The sequence below is a fragment of the Plectropomus leopardus genome, chromosome 6 (genome assembly GCF_026936395.1).
Source record: "Plectropomus leopardus strain MGB_pleo_1.0 chromosome 6, ASM2693639v1, whole genome shotgun sequence".
Classification (NCBI taxonomy): domain Eukaryota; kingdom Metazoa; phylum Chordata; class Actinopteri; order Perciformes; family Serranidae; genus Plectropomus; species Plectropomus leopardus.
The window spans coordinates 25,287,672-25,306,659 of NC_142181.1; the positions used below are offsets into that span (position 1 = coordinate 25,287,672).

An 18,988-nucleotide genomic window follows, 5' to 3' on the forward strand; every position below is an offset into this window, starting at 1 on the left:
TGAGGACTGAGCTGCTTTGCATGTCAATGAGCAGATGATAATATCATGACAAATTGAAATCTTTATCAGGAAACGTGACAGATTAATTGCAAAAGTGTGGTTAATCCAACTCTGTGTGGGCGAGCAAACACGACCTGCTGACACCAGTTACGCTTTTCGTGTTGGTTAGCACAAGCCCATACTTCCCAGAAACCCCTGGCTTTGATATATTACCAGCTTCACAGAACAGACGGGGCTGTTCTGTGAAGTCGTGAAACTGTGCTTGTATGTTGTGACAAATAACTACTCAACAACAGGAATGAAATTAAGAAAAAAAACCCAAAACTTTCAGTATATTTGGTCAGTTTTCAGCACTAAGCAAAAGTGATATGTTGAAGATCACATGATGGCCGTCTGCAAACACAAGAGGGGACTTTGTCCAAACTGAGCTCTAGTGACTCAGCCCAGATCAGAATGCAAGGCATGATGGATCCAGGTGAATCACACAGAACTGGAACACAAAAAAACATGGAAGCATTTAAAAAAAAAAAATGAATCCAGTTAATAAATAGCGTTTTCAAGGACTTTTCTTACATGTTCAACCTTAATTTGGGACTACAAATTCTCTTTTCATCTTATGTTTATTAAGCTTTCACTCCGGGTTTACAAAAACACAAAATATCAAAAGGTGTAGTACATTTGTCAGAGCATTTTGAGCTTTGGGCAAATTATTACAAAAGTAGGCAAACTGTGTTGTACATCATGACAGTGATAAAGTCATTCAAAGGGGAAAGCTTGGATCGTTGGATGCTCGTGGGTTTTGAAAATGTTGATAGATTCATGGAGTTTTATGGTAACTGGTTTAAGGAACAAGCTGTATTTTCATGTGCACAATAAGGAGCAAGTTAAACCAAGGTTTTTTTATTGATTAATAACTTTTTTTCTCAACATATTCATATGCAGTTACATATAAATGTTAAAATACAAAACTGTTTATCTTGGCATTGACTGTTCTTATGCTCGCTTTTGTAGTCAGAAATTAGAAAGCGGTGAGTCTAACAAAGTGGCACCTGCCTCGATACACCTCCGGTGTAATGTTGCTACAGGTTCTGACTGCTAAATCAATGCGGTTTAAAAATCCCAAAGCAACTTCAAGTGATTTATTAGTGGATAAAAACATTCAGTCTTTAAAATCTGAGTGAGAATCTAAATGTTACAATTCAGGCCATACGTGTGCAGTAGAATAAAGGCTGTGCATCAGTAATTTGAATGTGACATTTGAATCATCTCTTCTCCGAGAAGATGCACCAAGACTGTCGACAAAACAGCGAGTGTATTTTTATTGTTCTTGACGTAGAATCAATCTACTGTGAAACAACTCTTACAAAACACGGAGTAACGCAAACACAAACAAATGATTTGATCTACAAATACTGCATAGTTTAATCAGTGCATTTGGACACAAATGTATTCTAACATCGAGGGAAATGAAGTTGAGGTCAATGTCTTTTTGGTGTTGTTATGCATCTATTTGGAAAGTGTAAACACTACATAAGAACCTTGTTTGGTTCCACCTTCCTGAGCACGTCTTCTGATTCATTCTTTTGAACAGAATAACTGACCTTGTCAAAAGAATAAATGACCTTGTCAAGATAAGAATTTCCTATTTATACTATCTATACATCTATAGGCTTTAAAAAAAAAAAAAAAATCACAAGATTAACTGTACAAGATGAATGTGAACTGCGTGGCACACATATCTTGCTCATCAAATTGAGTGCCAATAGCCAGAGTGGAAAAATTTGACAGATATGAAGCTTATACAATGCCTTTACTTGTGCTGCTCCATTTAGAAAGCAATTTGAAGAAACTGCCCTACCAGTACAATTGACCTCAAGCACAGGAGAGTGGACAGAGAGAGCTCAGAAACCTGGTGTCTTGAAGAATAAGACACTTTCAAGGTCAGCTGTGAGTGTTTAAAGTAGCTGGGTGGCCATTGATTTTCCCTAAGCTAGTAACCGAATGGCTCCGTTCTCAGAGCCCAGCAGCAGCAGCCTCTTGGTGGGCAGGACGGCCAGGCTGGTCAGAGTGCCGCGGAAGTTCTCTGAGCTCAGCTTTGTGCTGCTAACAGGGCTCAGGGAGATATCGGCCATGGAGTACACGCCAATCTTGTTAGCCACTGTTCCGGTCACGATCTCCGAACCGTAAAGGTCAAAGGCATGGATGGGATCGGACTGCGACTTGTACTGACGGAGAGGCTTGTGCTCCAGATCTTTCCAAACCGAGAGTGTGTAGTCAGTGGAGGAGCTGATGACCAAGTTTCCTTCAGCAGCCTGAAAAGCAAAATATGAGAGAGGAAGTCACTGACGATACATTCCATATCCAGTTAACACTGCTAGCCTAAGTTTATATTCTTTCCAAATGGGTGATTAAATGCAACGCAATGTAATCAAAATGTCCTTATAAATATCCTGGAACTAAAAACATGAAAAATAAGTAAAGTTATAAATAAGTAGGGCTACACCATAGGGAATATCACTATTTTTGACCACATACCTTGATATTGATATCAGAGGATATTGTAGGGTTGACCATTTATTCTTTCACAAAATATTCATTCGATGAGATTTTTGATAAATACTTACCAATACTGTAGATATAATGGCTAAGTGGGGTAAGGCAAATAATATAGCAGGTACAATAGTTTGGTGAACTCAGAAAATTACATCACTTTAGTGTAATGCAATTGATATCTAGTCTTATATCATGATATCGATAGAATTTTGATATATCGCCCAGCCCTGTACATAAGTAAACCCCCCCCCTTTACAACTGAAAAAAAAGATACTTCACAACAACATGTGGTACACATATTCAGACAAATAAAGCCTTCTTATATCTTATATTTTTTCTCAAATTGTCTGCAGCTACTGACTGACTGCCATTGTAAAGCACATAGCTTGAGATTTAATGAAAATATTAAAAACATGACTGCAAGTGTTCATTTACCCACGCACTCGAAATCTTTATTGGGAGTTAGTTCATTTATTGATAATCTTTATTTACTATGAATAATGAAGTATTATTGTTTAAACAAGATGAACAGCTCATTTGTTTTAAATTTCCAAGTTAAATATAAAAACAGTCACTGGTTGATGCACGTAAGACCTGAGGGGGACGCCTGAGTCACACGGATGTACCAATGAGAACCACAGCGGTTTTTCTAATGAGTAACCTGTGTCCATATTTGCCTAAACTTGTGCCTTGAAAACTAGAGATACAATCCTTGACCTAATTTGGGGTTAAATAAAGTTTGCTCATCCTTGCGCACTGTTGACAACAGATCTGCTGGGTACAACTTTCACCATCTCTGCAATGATTAGTATCTCTCCATTAGCTTTGGGGAATGTCAAAATAAAAGCCACTATGCTGATCGTTGAGTAACATGCTCTTCCAACCATTGTCTGGCGATTTTTGTCAAATAGTTATGATGTCATGCAATAATGCAGGTTTTTCCAACCTGTAAACAACCCACCGGGAGGTTAAGGTCAGACATATGGATGTCGGAGTCAATACAAGTGACAAATGACGGCTGTAGACTGCGTGGGTTGTGATTTCCATCCAAAAGTTTCCCTGTTTACCAGAAAGCCTCATTGGAATTAACTATACACCAGAACATGCTAGCTTACGTAACAAATCTAAAGATTATCCTTTTCCTGACTCTCCCATATTGCTCAAAAAAGATTTTGTAGAAACACAATAGTGGTTTGTGAATGACATTGTGAAATAAACAACATATGAACATAATGAAATGATCTTCTTTACTGTAAAAGCCTGTCAGCCCATTGTTTTTGATGGTATACAGTTCATGGTACCCCCCTCAAACCCACACAACCCTATTTTTATTTCAGAAATGACACCATGCTTACAACCCTAAGTAACAGAGTCATGTTGGAGTAACTGTCTACTTGTTTTTGGCTATAAGTTTATATGGCAGAATACAAAGTTTGACTGCAACATAGAGATCGATCGCCCATTTATCTAACACACAGCATGACCCACCACCCTCTGCCCACGCCTTGAGTCAACAACTTGACCGTTTATTGCACTCATCAGCCCTGTTTTTGGAAATGTGTAAAACACTGGTATGTGGTGAAACAAGAGTTCAAGTTCATGTGCGGACACCATTTGATTGAGGTATCATGTTCCATGTGAGGAACTCACACATAGTACTGGTTTCCCTCTAAGCTGAACGGACAAATGGACATATAAAAGTATTTGGTTTTCACCCACTTTAAGTTTTTCATATTTACTGCATTACAAAATCGAATTACTGCGAAAGTAAATACTTAAAATATTTAAATTATTTTAAAAAATGAGGATTTTTTTAAAACGGCGTGACGGAAAAGATTGTTTGATGTTAAAAGATTTGGTGATGTGAGGTATATGGTACGACAGCAAAAATCTGTACAGGTAGAGATTTGGTTATACCATTTCTACAGCCGGTGCTTTTAAGGAAGGGCTATTTAGCAAATCAGGGCTAGATTCTCGCATTATACTGTGATTCTCGTGTGATCTCAAAAATTCAGCTGCGTCATAAGGTAAAATAATTTGTGTGAACATGGAGGAGGAGAATAAAGTTGTAAAAACAGACACCTAAGACACTTGATAATATTGTTCTTAAGTACCTCAAAGTTTCCATTTGGAAAGAATTTTAGTTGTACTGTTTCTGTTTTTTGGTTGTTAACTCAAGTTTTGTCTATTAGCCATTTGCTTTTTTTTTTGTTTGAATGGAAGTTCCACATAGACAAAGAAAATAATCAAATTTGATGGAGCATATTGGTTATTTTAAACCATTTCTTAATTGAGTTTGATGAACAATTACTGTATTGCGATGTATACAGTTACCGTGATTAAAAAATTGGATGTACCATGATAGAAGATTTTGTCCATATTGCCCACACCATTGACTAATTGTTAAATTACCATTGTATGGTATTGCAGTAGAAAGAAGGGACTGTTTTATACTCTATTACTATTTGTGCATTAAAAGACAAACTTCAAGGTGCTGATTGCCGAACTGCAAAATTTTCAATACAAGAAATTCATATATTCTTTTAAAATACAATCAAAATTGGTTGTTGTTTGTCCTCCTATGCTTTCTCCCTTTTATTCTGAAGTCTACTGGGCATTCAACATCTGCCAGCTGAGCTGCTGAGCACCCCGAGCATCCAACATTTTTACACTGTTCTGCAGGATCTTATTTACTTATGCATTCAACAAATCTATTGAAGCTTATATTAAGTACCTGAGTTTGGCGTTGTTATCATTTAAATACATTTGAAAGTACACTCAAATTTAGTTATTGTTTGTTTTCCTGTCCTTCCTCTCATTAACTCTAAAGTCTGTTGGGCATTCGACATTTTTTAAAGATTTTATTTTGCCTTTATTTGATTAAGCATGAAAGGGGGAGAGAGAGGGGATGACATGCAGCAAAGGGCTGTGGGCTGGAGTCGAACCTGTGGACGCTGCGACACAGCCTCAGAACATGGGGTGCCCACTCTACCACCTGAGCTGTTGACCACCTTGGGCATTCAACATTTTTAAACTGCTCTACAGGCACTTATTTACTTAAGCATTCAACAAATCTATTGAAGCTAATATTAACTTTCCCCATTTGGCAAAATTATCATTTTAAAACACGAAAAGCATTTGCATAATGCCTCCAGGTAATTGATAAAACTATTTAAAAGGAATCTGGTAATAAGAAATGCACTTGAAGGGTGCCATGTGGCCTACAGTTTTGACTATGTAGTCACAAGGATCCTCTTTCAAGTCTGGACAGGTGCCTTTCGTTGCATGTCATCCCCCCTCTCCCTCACATTTCTTGTCTCCTCTTTACAGTCTGCTTTTTAAATAAAGTCAAAAATGCTCGAAAAATATGAAAGAAATTCATTTGTTCATTTCATACAAGTACATAAATACTGATAACAGCCAAAGGTGCATAGAATATGCTTCACTGTCACTGGTAGATAGATCATCTTGTAGTCAAGAAGCTGACCACATATTTACTGAACACTACTAAGATATTACCCAGAGTCAGTCCCATTGAGTTATATGGACGTTATGGAAGAAAACACACACATATGCTCCAAGTATACCTTCATTTGGAGGATATCTCCCTCATGAGCCGGCCAGCCCTTCAGAACAAGTCCAGTTCGTGCGTCGAGCAGAACAATGAAGCCAGATGAGAAACCCGCAGCCACAGTGCGCCCCGAAGGGCTCACTGCCAGATAGCGGATGAGCCCAGCACTGACATTGTTGTATGCCAGACGAAATTCATGCTGGAGACACAGGGGAAGATTTGTCACTGTCATGTCTAAAATAACTCTATAGCAGAGAAGTGTAAAAAAAAAGTGCTCCTGTTTTGAAAACACATAGATAATTGGTAGATGTTGTATGCCAGAATGAACTCGCTAAGTGAAATTGCTACCTGCAATCCGGGTTTGCGAGGATCGATGAAGCGGAGAATAGAATCTGCACTGCCAAACACAACACTGCAGTGTGGTGCTGGCATGGTGGTGACAGCTGTAATGGGATTCTTCCCGTCCACGGCTTCATACGAGCGGATCTGCTTGCCTAAGGACGAAAGAAAAAGTGTAGTTACATAGAAAAGTATACGTGTTTCAATGTATCCATCATGTCCTCTAGCGAAACACATGAACGACTTTGTGTTTTAGATGCACAGTTCTGATCATGAGCAGAAATTAATTTTCTCTGTTACCTGTATACTGGTCCCACAAGTGCACACTGCCGTCGCAGCTGACTACTTCCTGTGAAGCTTCTAGCTGTCCAACATAGAAGACTGACTTTCGATGGTCATTATATGTCAGCCTGGGATCCACCTCCTGCGTGCCGTCTCCATGGTTATAGAGGGGCCAAAGTTTCACAGTCTTGTCTTTACTACCAGACAGGAAGTAATCCTCTCCTGCCAGCGGTGCCAAACACTTTGTGGTGCCTGCGTGACCCAGGAAGCTCTGCAGTCGGATCTGGTGAAAGTGGAAATGTTGATCCTGCTGGTTGAGGCCAATCTCATACTGCCAGTAGGCCAGCCAGTTGCCCTGCAGGGAGCGGCCACTGCGAGGGAGCTCCTGTTTCAGGGCGCTGTCCTCCGGGGTGGGGCCCGTCACCCAGGAGGAGGAAAATGAGGCTGTACCGGTAGATGGAGTGGTGAAGGTGGAGGCAGTGGTGATAATTGGGGTGGTATGACTGGAGCGTCCCCAAGAGTTGGCCAAGCCCAGGTTTGGGCTGCCATCATAATCAGTGTCCCGGGACACTTGGATACGGTTTCCCACCAGGTGGCTCCCAAAAGTGCCTGATTCTGGGAGGGAGTCTCCCAGCGAGGTGGAGCTACTTGAGGGTGCAGGAAATGGGCTGCATCCCACTCGTCTGCCAAAACCAGAGGAGAGACCCATTGAGGAAGGAGGTACCTCCACCCTTGATGCTGTTGTGGGGTTTGTCTCTGGGCTCCCCTGACGCAAACTCTGATGGTAGGACTGGGCCATCTGCCAGACCAGCTCGTGGTTCGGAACCACTTTCCGAATTGCCACATCGCCTACAAAAATCACAATACAACAATGATTTATACCACTTTAGTGTAAAAATATATTAGCTTCACACAAAGCACTGGCCGTTTAAAGGTGTCTTTCAGCTGCAAGGAAACAACGTTGCTGTTCCTCTTAGACTTCCAGTCCATCTACTGCATAAAAACAGCATAAGAGACTGTAAACTTCAGTCCTCCTGAACTGAAATATACACTGTGGGAAAAGGCTAAATTAGTTTTCGGACCTTGCTTCTAAATGGTAGTTGTTCCTTCAACAAGGTACAAATTTGATGTCAGAAATAAAAGTCTACTGCTTCGCTGAAGACACAAACCTATGCAAAGCATGGACTGTAGCAGTCAATAAAAAGAAATTGGCATTCAGCACGTTTACATGTTAGCAAAAGTTAAATTATTTTTGTTATTCCCACTAAAACTGCACTTTTAAAAATACATGTTAACATGTTAGTCTGACTGAAATAATGAAGTCAAATTTTTCAGTTAGTCAGGCTAACACACCTAGATAATGCCGTTGAGGGTCGATTTAATCTTTCATGTATACACCTCAATCGGACTTGAACTGACCAAGGCGTTCTCCGCATGCAACATATTCCCTACACTGGACTCTGACCCAGAAATCAAACAGCATAAATACATTTTAAAAAAGCCGTAAAAAAAAGAAGAAGCTAAGAAAATAAAACAATACAAATGCATTAACATGTAAAGTAAAGCGCAGATTATGTACAAAATGCACATTGCCGAAAAGTTATCCATGTTTTCACTGTTTGAGATACAACCTGTTTGCAGCTCGCTTAATTGTTTGGTATGTGACATAATAAGCCAACAGGAAGAAGCTCCAATAGCAACTAGCTGAAACTAGTGAAGTTTGTACCTTGTTGAAGGAAAAAAAACTATCATTGAGCAGCAAAGTTCTGGAACTAATTTCGCCATTTCCCACAGTGTATTTTAATGTGCTAATGTTCAGCATTTCATATGCTGTTCACATGTCACATGCAGTAGTGGCTGGACCGGAGGTCTAAGTGAAACACAAATGTAGCTCCCTAGCAATCTAAAGATGAAAGGTCTATGCTGACTTCTTCTTGCTGGATAACCTATTTGAATTTGGCACAAGATGAGGCATTTCCTACCTATGAGGCAGTAGAAGGGGATGTAGGAGGCATGGGCCATTTCAGGGTTAAATACAGTCTGTAGCTCCTCCAAAACCCCCAACTCATATGTCACATTCGACTCTTCAGGTGTGCAGACATCCACAACCATGACTTCTCCCACAACTCTGTGAGGGGCGCTGTCCAGCTACAGAGTAAGAAAGACAGTATTTCAAATTTCGTTTTCAAAAGACTTGAGTGTAACTACATGATGAAACTTCTAAATTATCTGATGCAACAAGAATAAACATCCTGCCACACTCGTATATACAAGTACTCTTTTTCTCTCACTGTCTGTCAGACAGTTTGTATTCCAAGTATCTGTCCTGTTTTTATTTTCATCCATATTTTTATCTGCCTTTCCATCTGTGTTGTGAGGCTCTCTGTGACAGATCTGCTTGTTGAAAGCATTCTAGAAATAAACCTGAGATCCCACTTGTCAGTTTTCATGTGTTTTGTGCGTCTATGTGTGTGTGCATACCTGGGGCTGCAGAGAATGCAGCAGAGAGAAAACAGCAAAGAACCGACGCAGAGTGTCAGCCATATGCTGTTGCACCATCTCCCTCCCGATGCGCAGACAGATGAGAGCCATCAGGCTGAGTGTCTTGAGACAGACGGCGGTGCGTGTCTGCACCCCACTGGGGAACCTGAGTACAGCAGAATGTGTACAACCAAGCAGAGGATGAATGACAGATTTATTGTGGCATGTTTTCTGATTATACTCTATATCAAAACCACAATGAAAAATACACTGCACTTCAAAAAGTAGGAACAGTTCAGTATATATTTCAGTATATAAAAAGCAAATAAATGCTTACAATATTTTACAATGATTCTGCTATCAGACATGGTGTCTGAATGACTGAACACTATTGTCAGTTATACCTCAAAGTACATCTAGATTATGTAGGTGGTGGTTGTATGTGTGCTATTTACCCCATACGAGGGGTGGTTAGCAGGTCCAGTAGTGGCAGCAGCACATCCTGGTTAATCTTCATGAGCATGTCCATTAGAGTAGTATCAGAGAGAAAGACGATAATCTTCTGTGTTAGTGCAACAGCTCCAAGCAGACTTGCCTCCTTACGTGTGTTAAGACGCTGCGAAGAAGGTGGAGAAACCTGGAAACATACACATTTGTGAAATAAAAGTACATTTGGTTAATGATCTAGCTTCATAGGTCAAATTAAGTTTAATGTGTGTTCTTACTAGGCTTGGGTGGTATCACAGTATTATGGTATACCACGGTATTTAGAAATCCTGACAATATGATCTTCAATATCAAAAATACAGGTGGTCCTCTTTCTATTAAACTTATTGTATATGTCTGCATAGCATGCACCATCAGAGCCTCAGTCTCTATTGGTGGAACAGGCAGCTGAGCTGACAGATAAAGTGACTGCAGAAAATACCTTTCTTTACATTTTGTGAGTTTAAATTGTTTTTCTTTAGACTGAGAAAGCCAAGCCCAAGCCTAGTTAGTACATTTGCCTTACCAGATATCCTATATAAGGCAGGTACTGGTAAGTGAGTACAGGCTCTCCATAAAGTTGAGCTATGTAGATGAGACAGTCCAACACAGGCCCTGCTGTCTGGTCACCAACCACAGGTTTCTTCTCATACACGCTGCCCATGCCCACAGTCTCCAGTGTGCTCTCCTCAGATGCGACGGCCACAAACTGGTGTTTCTCAAGACCTAGAGGCAGAAAACATGAGAAGGAAAAGTATGCAGTAACACACGATAGTGGTTTGAAATGCAAAAAGTGTTTGGTCAATGTTGCAAAATGTAAATGTGCAAATGAGGAGATATAAACTTTTAACATTGACTTACCAATGTAACAGTTTGTGAGCAATCGCAGCAAATTTCTGGCTACGTATCTTGAGGTCACTGTTGGTCCAAGTTTTGCCGACAGCCATCGAACTGTTTTACAGACTGTATCTATGTGTGGAGACGTGATTCAAATTATTACACATTTTCAGTTTAAAAAAACACAGAATTTTCAGAAAACTTAATTATTCACTCACCTAGAAGAATCTTTTGCTCTTTCTCCCCAGACTCCTCTAATGGATCTTGGTCTTCCTCCTCCTGCTCTCCCACAATGCCTTTCTCAGTCTCTTCCAGAGCCATTCCATTAACAAATTCACCCTCGACAGCAACTGTTGCTGCTGAGGCCTCTGTGCAACCAGAGAGACTGAGCTCCAGGTTGGCAACAGCAGGGCTGTCTGTCCCATCTTTACCCTCATTAGTCTCAGTCACCTCCTCTTCCTCCAGCTCTCCTCCCTCCTCTCCCTCACTGGCTTGTTTCAGGTCCTGGTTGCTGTCGGCTGATTTGAGGCTGGCTCGATCCCGCATTGAGTCTCCATCACCCAGTGAAAGCTCACTTGTGCTGCTTTTGTCACTTAGTTTCCCCACACTTAGAGACTCCTGGTCTTGATCCTTGGCTGCTGAGTTCTGGCTCTGCTGTTTCCCAGCAGCCACTGCTGCTCCGCTGTTGACATAGAACCCATTCTGAAAGTCTTCTGCCTCAGAAAGAAACACTTGGTCATTGAGACTTATGCCAGAGGAGTAATCAACCATCCCTGTCTCTCCCACCACGCCGACTCCTCCGGTGGCACCACTGCCGGCTCCTATATTCCCGCTAACAGACCCAGAGGATGACCGCACCTCGCCACACTGAAAGTCCTCTTCCTCCTCTTCTCCAAGATTACATGTGCCTCCCCTCAGCCCTTTGCAAGCTTCCCCGCCAGAGCCTGAGATGCCGCTTTCAAAACCAGTGATGACCTGCAGCACATGGGGGAGCAGGCTGGACAGAAAGGCCTGCAGGCCGAGCCTCACAACCAGCTGCAGGATGAAACAGTCAGTATAGAGATAGAAGCGTCCTCGCAGGCAGTGAGGGTTTTCATAAACGTTGATCAGTGGCTTCAGTAAGTACTTGTTTGCATTTCTGGGACCCAGTACTCTGGAGATGGGCTCAAAAAGGTACCAGGCAGCATAGACAGCAGTCGACTCCTCGAGCATGAGGGCTAGAATGAAGGGCAGCAGAATTTCAAGACCCTCTGCTGTGACGTTACCCCGCAACAGCGTCTCAAGCTGCTGCCACAGGTGAAAGACAACATCTCTTCCTTGACGACTACAGGTGGTCTCCATCTTGGCATGGTAGGAAAAGATAAAATGATGAAGTGCTGCAAAATATGAAGGGAAAGGAAAGGGGCTGATGATTGAGTTTAACAACTGGCAGGGGTTTGGGGGAGGGAGACCATCACAGATGGGATCATATTTGAAAAGAAGTGGACGTGGGCAATCTGGTACTTCTCTATGTGCTATTCTAGAGTGCTTCTCTATTAGCAGCAGTGTCTCGAGAGCATGGTGCAAAGACAGTGGCACATCACGGAGGCTGGCAGAGCAGAGCTTCATAGCAGCTTGAAAACGCTGTCTCAGGGGGGTGCCTGGTTTCAGTCCTCTCAGTTTAGAGGGGTAGAATATCTCAGCAATTAGAACACCAAGGGCCTGCATGTCTCTTTGGTAGAGCTGTGTCAGAGAGGGTAGAGATTCAATTATGGCACCATCTCTTGTGCAGTCAGTGGATCCTGCAGGATGACATACTTCAGCGTGCAGACTCTTCACAAGGAAGTTGTTTAACTTCTCTAGCTCTTCCAAAGGCTGCAATGGGTTGAAGCCTTCAGGGAGAGCGATCTTGATATCCTCTGCACTGGTGGTGGTCACGCTCACATCTCCGTGCTTTTTGTTAATTGGGCCAACTCTTTGTAACATGGCACTGCGCAAACCGGGGCCTAAGCTGCTTGTAAAATCCCCGGGGAATGAACTCGGTGACTGAGATACAATGTGTGAAGTGTGCTCTCCTCCCATCTTTCCTCCCACCGTACTGATGCTTGGCAGTGGTACTGAACAAGACGCAGAAGTGGATGAGCCAGCAGACCCTAGTGAGTCAAGAGCCTCCATACCTTGTTCAAGCTCTTCATCTCTGTCCACCATGGTCCAGCTGCTTGACTCGCACCCTGTGGACTCTGGCACCAATCCATCCACAGTGTCAGCCACGGTGTCGATTTGAGGGATGTGTAGAGAAGGCACGTTTAGAGCAGCAAGGCCAAGGAGAGGAGGTTCTGCCGGGGAATATTGGGAGGGAGATAAGCGTGGCGGGTGGGGCTGGTCAAACAGCTGAACTACGCCATATGTAGTCAGGTTGGTGTGGTTGTCCACCAGGTGCAGGCACACGTTCTTGGCCTTGACAGCTTCTTTACCAGACAGCTTGTAGCCAAATGTGAGGTCTATCCAGTGATGCAAGTGCTGGGACACCTCTCTGCTCTCCAAGAGGCGCCGATGGACCTCAATGAACTCCTCACATGACTTGCACCAGGAAGGCACATCCAGGTCTGGCATATCGGGGTGGATTGAGCGGAAAATGGAAGGATCTGTGTAAAACTCTGGAATGCACTCGTCAGGGGTCCAGCTTTGCATGCGCTCCATGCTGGCTGGGTATTCATTAGGCTCCCACTGTGACCTAACATGGCTGCACAACACTGATTTGGGTGTCTGCCGGGCTTTGTAGACATAATAGGTAATGTCTGAGAGTACATCAGATATGTGATGAGGTACATGGAGATGGTCGGACTGTCCAGCACCACCAGCACCTACAGAACCACCAAGGTCTCCACCTACACCGCTTCCACCTACCCCATTACCCACTGCAGCAGCCAAAGCCTCTTTGGTCATCTCATATGTGAAGTCCAGCTGCTTATCACCTTTGTTGAGTCTGAACTTTGACCTCCTGAGGTCCCGGAATTTTCCAAATGGCACAGTGAAATCCACGACCCAAGGCAACACTGGATGATAATTAGGGTCTCCTTCTCGCCGTCCTGCTAACCTGTTCAGCTCCATCAGGTAGCGGAAGTTACTGACTCGTCCGTGGACCCAGTCCAGAACCAACTGCTTGAGCTCATGAAAGCAGTCTTTGCAAAGTATTTTGTTCTCTTGGCTCACACATGATGTGTTCCTTGGCAAGACACTTTTTGGCACTTGCCTGCCTGTAACATCACTGTTTGGTTCCCCTTCCATCCCCAGTTCTTCATAGTGGGCGAGGTTGACCTTGAGGCGGCTGCAGAGCTGCTCATCTACTGCTATGTCCTGCAGGGAGAGCTCTCCACAAGACAGACCTGCTGCATGACATCCCTGTAGGGCGATTAGTAACTGGTAGAGAATGAACAACACTTTGGCATGGCTGTTAGCAAGCTTGGCGGGGCTGAAGGAGACAATATCATGGAGTGAATACTGAGTATAAGGTAGAATCACATAGAGCATCTCTGCCGTCTCCAGCAGACACTCTGCAGGCAGAACATTAGGACACAGATGGTCTGACTGGGACTTGGAAAAGCAAGATGAACTGGATGGCAAGTAGTTTTCTTTCTCCTTCTCTCTGGCTGGAGAAAGGGATGGTGACACTCTGTCAGATGAGATGAATGTGGAGTTGAAGAGCTTCTGTAAAGCATGACGCACTGCATCCACAGCTGCAACGTGCATCTGCTCACTGGCTCCTGCATATGCCTGCACAAGTTTGTAATGAGCGTCACGCCACAGATTCCTGGAAAAAGGAAAAAAGACAAAAAGATAGATACATCACGATTTCAAATATGTTGCACTCAATTACTGCATTTTAATTTTGCCCTATTTTAGATACTGTAAAATCATACATAAATTTCACAAGTCAACTTTAAAGTCTCTACAAACAAAGACTTAACGGACACCTATCCTAAGAGTTCAATTAACAAATAGTTACGTTGGACTTTATGACTGTATAAATCTTTAAGAAGCTGCAAGCAAGAGTTAACACCTAATGTTATTTAGTTTGTCAACAGAGAATGAATCAACTGCTGTCCTAACCACAGCAGGGAGCAATGTGAATACAGCTCATTTAGATCACACAAAAACACTCAAGGACTCCACAAAGGCAAGTCCATTTTAAGTTAAGATCAAGGTTCCCTGATATTAGAGCTGCAATTTACAATTATTTTCATTACTGGTTAATCGAACAGTTATTAAATTGATATATTTGATACTACTATAAAACTGACAAAAGCGGTAAAGCAGCATGGCTGCTAGATAAATTACCTAAACAAGTTATCCTTGATCAAAAATTGCTGCTGATTAAAGATCAATTGATGAACTTACTGATTACTTAATTCATTGTTTCTGCTCTAACTAATTATCAGAGAAAAGCTTTTTTAAGCTCTGTGGATGAAAGTAATTCATGTTTATGAATAACAGTCAGGTGTCATGAATGAAAGATCTTCTTTAAAGGTAGATTTTTACTTTGAGTTTAAGCACAGATGTAAGTTGACATGTATTACCACTTTGTACAGAATACACAGATAAAACAATAGGGTATCAGACAGTACCTGACATTATGTTGTGACACACATTGCATGGTTCTGACATAAGAATCCTTTGACATGAACTCCATGTGTTGATGGCAGGGGTCTCTGGCCAATCTGTAGCTCAGCTTGCTTTTCCTCAGACCCTGAATGCACACTCTGGTCCAGCCGGGAGGCAACTTCGCCTGAGAACACTGAAGGTAGGTGCGGATTTCAGCCTCACTGATGCTGTCAAAGCGGGCACAGCGCATGATCCTCCTTTCCCTAAGGCCCGTCACCCAGCGTGTAGGAACAAGAGCTATGAGCTCCCTGGGACGGGGACCTGGGCCTTGCTGCCGCCGGTCGACCCCCAAGTCTTTCTCAACTGCATGCATCAGCCAATCCATGGTGAGTCTACGATGGTTGTTACGAGTTGCACAATGTCCTGCTGCGTACACCCTGCTGTCTCCCACAAGGATGACTTTCAGACATTCATCAAGGGAGAAATCAAAGTCATCGAGGGCAGACCTGATCTCCTCTTCCACCTGTCCCTCTGAGGAAAATAATGAAAAGCATAATGGATAATTATATTGGCAACTATTTTATTTGTACTGTAATATTCAGTGATGCACATATTGTGACAATAAATTATCAGAGACATTATCATGAGACATTTTTATAATTATGTATTAATTTGATTATGAAATTATAGCCAATAAATAGTGCCAATAATACGAAGCCAGACCGCACACACACAAACACAAACACAAACACACACACACACACACACACACGAAGAAGAAGAAGAAAGAGAAGAAGAAGAAGAAGAAGAAGAAGAAGAAGAAGAAGAAGAAGAAGAAGAAAAACAACAACAACAACAACAACAAGCCAGCATGGTTGACTAGAGGTGACTCTCTGCCTCTCTCTTTATTTGCTTTTTAATCAGTCAATTTAAGATTAATTAAAAGTCATCTTAATTTCACATTCTTGTATTCATTATAAGGGATGCACAATCAAATTGGTGTGTCATCATTACTGGCAGATATTGGCTTTAAAATGGCCACCATACTGATTTCTGCAGATAGATAGATAGATAGATAGATAGATAAAAAAAATATAGATTTTATTCATTTATTGACAAGGTGAACATGTGCAAAACAACAACCCAAATCTTAAGTATTTTTCTTATTTTGCACAATGAACGAATATTACATACACTGAAAGGCATTGTATCTTATGTCTCCATCTGCTGGTGGGCCATCACAATAAGATTATGGATAATATGATGTAAACAGAAGAGACTCGAAGATCACAAAAATTAGATGGGGAAAAGGGAGGATATATCGGTATCAGCCAAATGAGTTGTTTATATACAAACATATCAGATATTGGCAAAAATCTAATATTGTGCATCTCAATTTATTATACTGATCTGGGTTAGGGGCACTGACAGAAGGCCATTTGGCCATTTGAAGACCCTTTTTCACAGCCTTATGCCAGCAGGTATGGAAGCGTCAGAGCTGTTCCTTGGTTTTGGTCTGTTAATAATAGTGATGTCAGTTGGATTTGGTTAGGTCAGGGTTATTAAATCATCCATATTTCCCTCACTTCCTATTAGCCTTTCTTACTCTAAGGAGTGCAGCAACTGCAGGCATTTTAAAATACAAAATGTTACATTATTGGTTATGTTATTGGGCATGAGAAGCAGGTATATATATATATGTGTGTATATATATATATATATATATATATATATATATATATATATATGTTATCAGTATCTTTAAAAAAAAAAGAGAGAAAAACAATTTTGTGCATCCCTCCAAAAATAAATCATAAATACAATAAGACTACAGTACTAAAGATATATCATGCAGGACTTTCCTAAGAAACAATGTATAGATTCATACAGAAGTAATACCTCTCAATCATTTCCAATGACCCGCTCTCACTGCATACCTACTAACATTACTGAGCAACACGATAATAAGACGTTGATTGTTTTCCACAGAGGGGAAAAATAGGCTGCTGCAGTGAAGAGGAGATGTTGGTGAATGCACACGACTACTTCTCCTTCTGCAAGTCCCTGAAGTTTGAGCTCAGCTCTAATCACATGACTGTCTCCTGCTTCCGCCCCAATACATCTACCGTGGTGACAAGCTCGTGATTTAAAATATAACTGTAACACAAGAAAACACATGTTGGGTGTCATACTTGCCAAAAGTACAACTTCCTTTACTTACAAGCTTCCCAAACGGTAGGATAGTAGCGGAAGCTAAAGTTGGGAATGGATCTAGAGTTAGCCAAGCTGCTAGCTGTCAGAGATAACATCCAACAACAACAAAGCCCAACTTACACCGACAATAAAAATATTTTAAGCTTCAAACAGTGAATGTAAATATTACCAAGCTAATGACAACATCTTTTGCGTTTTAATTATGGGAATGGAGACGTGGAGTTTGGAGTCTTATAAGCTTAAAGAAGACTATTGGGGAATTCTCGTTAACTTAATGCTAACAGATAGCTTTACGAAGTAGCTAACGTTAGGATACCACACTCAAGCAAGGAAAAAAGCCTTCATAGAGTTACTGACATCGCGGACACAATGCTAAACAACAGCAGCCATACTGGTAAAAATGTCACTCTGTTGTAATTACAGAACAACAGCGCTCACTGTGTCATGTTCAGCTCACCTCTCTCCACTTGTACCAGTTGACAGCTAGTTAGCGTTAAGCTAACCTTACACCGCCAGTTTCACACATAGTGAGTTTGTAGAACGGTGACTTTATAAAACGAGGGCATGCAGCAGGGCGACGTTTACTTCCTCCATGTTTTCTGTTGTTTACTGATGCGTGTCAGCAGACAGACGACAGTCAGTCAGCCGATGATGTTTTGTTCTGTGCTAGTTGGAGCCATGTTTAAGAAACGACACCTCACGTGACACAACACCAGCCCCATCTCATGTGATTACTGCTGCTGTGCTGAAGCTGCGGCAACACTTCTTCTTCTTCTGAGGTATAAAGGCAGCTGGCATCCTTTGTGTTGCAATACTGCCATCTCTTGGAGTAAGTTAACCCATGCAGTGACACTCAGCCTTTATTGGAAGATGACCATAAATCTTCTGCCTAGTCCTCTTCCACCACTCTCCATTGTGCTCTTTAATACTGCTCCCGCTACTGTCTTATCTTTTCATTTCCTTCATGATGTCCATTTTCTCTGACATATATTCCCTGCAACTCTGGTACCCCACAATGTTCACAATGTTTAATGTGTTTAATATAGTGAAGAGTGTACTCGTTATCTGGTCATCATTAGCTCGTCCTTGCCATTTCCTCTCCATCTCACAGAATTTATTCAGTTTTGAAGTGATGTAAATGTATTCCCCCTTATCTCGTCAGGGACACAATGATGTCATAAGATAAGGAAAGAGAAGATACAATAAGCTAAGATAAGATGAAACTTTATCCCAAGGAAGTTGCTGTGCAGCAGATGCAAAAAAAAAAAAAAAGTTAAGAGGAGAGCAGATACAAAGGGTGTGCATCAAAGGACTGAATAACATAGCAGAAAAAGAAAATGTATATAAAATACAACATACAGCAAATATAAACTATATATAAAGCCAGATAACATTAAGGTAACAGAACAGTAAGGTGCGAAATATACCAAGAAAAAGTTGACAGTAAGGTGTAAACACTATGGTACAGATAGGTACACACCAATACATACAATATAATGACACAAAAGGGTTACCATTGTTAATAAATATAGGGTGGTTGCTTATAAATAAATATACTATGACTGCTTTATAATACACAAACTCAACATAGTAGAAAAGGCTGCAGTGTAATGCATCTTCCGAGGCACACTGGGCACATTGTTC

The 18,988-nt window shown here is 41.6% G+C and overlaps 1 protein-coding gene across 1 annotated transcript; it reads right to left on the reverse strand.

Moving 5' to 3' along the window:
* Positions 1-601: 601 nt before the first annotated feature.
* On the reverse strand, positions 602-18,083 carry wdr81 (WD repeat domain 81). The gene is made up of 12 exons (XM_042486297.2): positions 17,802-18,083; positions 15,154-15,661; positions 10,768-14,339; positions 10,574-10,681; positions 10,239-10,438; positions 9,682-9,863; positions 9,227-9,392; positions 8,728-8,893; positions 6,764-7,594; positions 6,473-6,618; positions 6,141-6,323; positions 602-2,312 (listed from the first exon to the last, which is right to left on the reverse strand). The coding sequence occupies exons 2-12, from the start codon at positions 15,513-15,515 to the stop codon at positions 1,986-1,988; spliced, it is 6,243 nt and encodes a 2,080-aa protein (XP_042342231.2). The 5' UTR covers positions 15,516-15,661; positions 17,802-18,083; the 3' UTR covers positions 602-1,985.
* Between the last annotated feature and the right edge of the window lie 905 nt (positions 18,084-18,988).

Coding starts and splice junctions, on each gene's coding strand:
- wdr81 (XM_042486297.2), bottom strand. CDS start 15,515: ATGGATTGGCTGATGCATGCAGTTGAGAAAGACTTGGGGGTCGACCGG. Junction 10,439..10,573: donor GCTCACAAACTGTTACATTG/GTAAGTCAATGT, acceptor TTCTGCCTCTAG/GTCTTGAGAAACACCAGTTT. Junction 7,595..8,727: donor CCCCTTCTACTGCCTCATAG/GTAGGAAATGCC, acceptor TGATTTTTGTAG/GCGATGTGGCAATTCGGAAA.